At 35.6% G+C, this 5,222-nt stretch overlaps 1 protein-coding gene across 1 annotated transcript in view; it reads right to left on the bottom strand.

Annotated features, from left to right (window-relative positions):
* LOC117124783 (latrophilin-like protein 1) overlaps positions 1-5,222 on the bottom strand; it is a 26,204-nt gene that overhangs the window by 10,783 nt on the left and 10,199 nt on the right. Inside the window, exon 7 of the mRNA XM_033271113.1 lies at positions 3,920-3,957. Within this exon, the coding sequence (XP_033127004.1) occupies positions 3,920-3,957 (38 nt within the window). The remainder of the gene's footprint in view (positions 1-3,919; positions 3,958-5,222) is intronic.

Genomic DNA, 5,222 nt, shown 5'->3' with positions numbered 1-5,222 from the left:
TTTCTTTGAATTCAGACGCCAATATGATGACGTCACAATGTCCGATCAGCCATTATGATCTATAAAATCATATTTACAACTTATGTGCTTTCAGAATATGTAATAAAAATGGGGGGTCACCTTTCAACCTAAGGAGCTATAACTGATTAAAAATAGGTCTGATTTTAGCATAATTTCACTGTAAATGGCACAAATACGCGCAAAGATACCTATGTTTGATGCGCACGTACGGTATTGCTATTGGCCAAAAGATGACCGAAAAGAATGGAAGTTTGTGAAAACAATGTCAGGAACCCAAACTATGGCTATGTTCAGACACAACGATTTACGCTAGCGTAACGTTAATCGAGTGGTGTGAACTTGCTGTCTCTTATACACATCATGCCTCACGATATGCGATTGAACAAGTACTGTTCCCCATGAGAACATTGTAGAACTGCCTGCAGTTTAACATTTCAGTATTTATTGTAAAAGAGAACTAGCAAAATGATTTTTTGTTCTAGAGAGGATTTTTGAATTGCCATTAATAATAGAATCAACCTTAAAATCGTTTTTTGGCTTTTTTAAAATGAAGTTATAGGCGATTATACACGATTTTACCATGACGTCACTGGCGAAAAAGTAACAAAAGATCGAATAAATAGTATCCGCTGCGTACGATCTTAGCGTGTATGCTGTAACCATGGCTGTAAATTATGATTGTTACAGCATGCACGCAAAGATCGTACGCGGCGGATATACCCTACGCGGTGGATATCCTACGCGGCGCTATTTACACGATCTTTTGTTAATTTTTCGCCAGTGAAAAAAATGTTTCTTTATTTTTATTTTTTGGGCCTACCATGTTGTTTAATACGACAAATAATAAATTTAAAGTGTTAAAAATGTTGTATATAGCAGGGAAAAATGCAAAGGAGTGGAAATCAAGCTTTAATTAGCAAAAATCTAATGATGGTCACCGAATGGGTATTTTATAAGCCGAGAGAAAAAATGGAAACAGATAGAAAAATTCATAACTGTGAGTGAGGGGACACAATCTTATATATACTTGCACTATATTTGGGGTTTACATTTCTTCTAATAAAAAAAAAAAAAAAAAAAAAAAAAAAAAAATGTCATTCTAAACTAAAAGAACAATTGGATTGCACACTGTCGAAAAAAATATATATGATCATATGTTAAAGTCTGCTAAGAGAAGCTTATCCGACTTTAAAGGACTTTCCGCCCTTTTTCTGGAGGTTCCCACCGCCCGCCCGTTCATTTTTGTTATCTAGTGATGCTAAATCAATAGAGAAACGTTGGTCCCTGAAAAAGGTCACCGGGGCCCTGATTTTCACTACAAAATAGGAAAGAAAGGGGGAAAGAAAGAGATAAAAGAAATGAAAATCGTAAGACAGAAAAGGAAAAGAATAAGAAAAAAAACATAAAAAAAGGAATGGAAAGGAAGCATACGAAAGAAAAGGAGAGACTAAAACAGAAAATGAACCATAGAAACAAAAGGAAACATTAGAAAGGAAAAAAGAAGTAAAGGAAACATAAAAAAGGATATGAAAAAGAAAGGAAACATTGACAAAAAAGTGTACAAAAGAGAAAAATGAGAAGGTAAAGTAATAAAATGATGAGTCTTGTTACATTTTCTTCTTATGATATGTATCTTGTTTTTTGTTTGTTTATTATTATTATTATTATTATTATTATTATTATTATTAATAGGCATATTATATTATTATAAGGCCTATTTTTATTATTAGTAATAGGCATATTATATTATTATAAGGCCTATTATTATTATCATTATTATTATTATTATTATTATTATTAACAACACGATATTCAAGCTTAAAACATTGATTAATTTAGTCTTTTTGCAAGTACACGACTTTTGAAACCAAGAGATTTTTGCTTTTCTCCCCTTTTTAACTTTCACTTTTGTATTAGTAATATTGCGACTACACTATTGTGAGTGGAAATAATATCAGTCTATTGTCAAATAAAGTGAAATCACCTCGACCTGACAAAATAACGTAATTGGATGAAAAAAATCATCATCAAAACACTAATTTCAATATGAATGACCAATCCTGTCTAGGCATTATGCCCGCAAAAATGCGAAGCTTTGGTATAGAATTCCGCCACCATTGACAGAGGTCTGAAGGCCCTGGCCTTAAAAAAAAAAATTACCTCTAGCGACTTCGTTGGCTTTAAATTGCCATTTCGGCTGTCCACCGACCAAATATCTTGTTGTTCATTCCCCAGTAAACGGAAAGCTGAATATTCATAGATTCTTCTTATGTAAAATAAATTTATATATTTAAACAATATTTTGTGAGGGTGGTCCATCCAGCCTGAGCTGATCAATTGGGACCCTCAGTACATACAATTAGAACATAAGTATAAAAATTAAACTTGAACTTGAACATAAACAAATTAATTAAATTAAACCAGAATATGAATTCCCATTGGATGAAAAAAAAACAACATCATACAAATTTCAATATGAATGAACAATCCTGTCTAGGCATTATGCTCACAAAAATGCGAAGCTTTGGTATTGGCTTCCGCCATTGTCAGAGGTCTGAAAGCCATGGCCTTATGTGTATAAGAGACAGATATATATAAAATTGGTTCGTGTGGGAATCGAACACACAACCACCAGGTTTGCTATTCATTATCCACTATCAAATAAACTGCCTTAAAAAAAAAATAAAAAAAATAAAAAAATTGGTTTGTGTGGGAATCGAACACAAAACCACCAGGTTTGCTATTCATTATCCACCATCAACTAAACTGCCTTAAAAAAAAAAAAGAAAGGTTCGTGTGGTTGGTTCGTGTGGGAATTGAACACACAACCACCAGGTTTCCCGTAACATGATTAGTCTATTTTTTTTCTAATTTGCATAATGAATTTTTCAAACATTTTTCTCTATTTAAAAAAAAAGTGCGTAAGTTATGGAGATGGTAACAATCAAAAATCGAATATAAATTTAATTCTACATTTTTAGACATAAAAATAAACCCTCTTGGCCCACGTCCCATTTTTGACACCATGACCATGTGTAATATTAACCTGCATTGTATATATACAAAGAATTTTTTCTAGTAGGATTAGAGTTGACTGGTACTGGTACTTGGTGTACTTGGTGTGGTACTAGGTTTATCGCATTTATGGCTTAGGGACCGCGGTTTACCTCCCTCCGTTTAGTCATGCTGGATCAGGAGTAGTAAACTTTTTTAATAAATAAGGCAGTTTAGTTGATGGTGGATAATGAATAGCAAACATGGAGATTGTGTGTTCGATTCCCACACGAAACATTTTTCCCTTTAAAGCAGTTTAGTTGATGGTGGATAATGAATGTATTGTACTCATTGATGACGTCGCGAAATAACAACAAACAACAGCGTGTCATGTCCTAGCCTAGGCCGACATGGAAGCTCACTGGCTCTTGTGTAATTCAGGTTGAGCCAACTGCAGACGAAAAGGTTACAATCTTTTCAGAGATAAGCTGGTAGAAAGTTTTAGACAGTGCCCATTGTACTGGGTTCGATGGGAATAAATACGGTCCCGGCCCAGTGAGTGTCAACACGTACAATAATAATCACACGGCCAACTGTTGGATTCCATGCAATTTATTAAGCACGGTGAAAACTATAAATAAAATAACAAGTTATAATTAGAACGAGTTAATTACTTCTACTAATCACCATATCACGTTTTATCACAATAATACGATCAGTCCTAGTGACGCTATTATAACAATAGGCTTATACCTACATACGTATTAAACTAACGTACTTTACTATCGGCGTTTACTTATATTTTATGGGCGTATATCTTACCGTTAATATTGCCTACATTATATACATACATATAATATCTTATCGTTCATGTTATTATATGTTCATTATATACATTACTTACACGACTGTTCAGGCGATATGTGTCTGATACCTGTAGCTCTTATTGATGAAATGCATCTTAACAAAGAGTATAAATAGAACAAGAGAGCAAGTCCCGTTCGTAAAAACGTCACGCCTGTGTAGGACGCCCACTAACGGTTGTATATTCTTTTTATTTCCCAGTGCAGCGCTGCGCAGCGCGGTAGAAGTACGCCCGCTATAAACTCAGTAAGCAGAAAACAAAAGTACAGTATCTTGTGGAGAACAGATAAACAGACAAACCTACCGTGCGTGGTGGAGTACTGGGTAATAAAACACATACAAGCGTTAGTTGGCGTCCTACACTAGCTGTGTAGAGCGTATCGTTTTTTTACGCTCTCAATGAGCGTTGTTGGCTCTCTTGTTCTATTTATACTCTTTGATCTTAAGAACGAAACGTACGGTATAAAGCTATGTTCAGACACAACGAATTACGCTAGCGTAACGTTAATCGAGTGGTGTGAACTTAGCGAACGCCAGTATTATCACTGGCGTACGGTAATCCAGCAACAGACCCCAGATTAGCGTACGCCACTGATTTACGACAGTCACGCATCGGTGATTTTGAACTCAGCCAAGATTTGACCAATCAAAATAAACCTAGATGTAAACAGAAAATAAAATGCGCGAATTACGAATACGAATATTTCGCGCGAATACTTACGCCGCGTTCGTTAATCGCCCAGTCTGGACATCTTGCTAGTTACGCCATGGATTAACGTACGCCCGGCGTTAAATACGCCTGGCGTATCTCACATGTCTGAACGTAGCCTAAATCATAGAGATATAATAAGAATACTAGAGCACTAACAGCAATGTATTCGATGTTCGAAATACGCAGAGCTGTGTGTGTGTACCATCCAAGATGGCTGCCATAGATTCAGCCAATCAAATTTCCTCTGAGCGCTATCATTTTCAATTGCGCCCTCAATTTACACAGAAAGTTCAGTACAGCTAGTTACCCGCATTTTGAAACTCGAGCGTTGCGGTGTATGGGTGTAATGTACACGATTTTAATTCTTTTCAAAATTTGAATAAGATGCTCTACTTGGCCTCTTTTTGGCTACGACAGTTTAATAATTTGTCATTATCAATACTAATTATCATTAATGAAATAATATTCAGTCAGAGGGCTTATTTATGGTAATAATATGTATACCAGGCCCGTAGCCAGGGGGGGTTTTTATGGTTCGGGCGAACCCCCCTTTTCTAGCGAACCCCCCTGTTTTCTAGCGAACCCCCTCAAATTTTTGAATGAGTCCCACCCGTTTTTAAATTGTAGCCTG

This window comes from Anneissia japonica, unplaced genomic scaffold (genome assembly GCF_011630105.1).
Source record: "Anneissia japonica isolate Jap-2015-1 unplaced genomic scaffold, ASM1163010v1 scaffold1764_len714935_cov166, whole genome shotgun sequence".
NCBI classification, from domain to species: domain Eukaryota; kingdom Metazoa; phylum Echinodermata; class Crinoidea; order Comatulida; family Comatulidae; genus Anneissia; species Anneissia japonica.
This window is presented reverse-complemented; position numbering and strand designations above follow the sequence as displayed.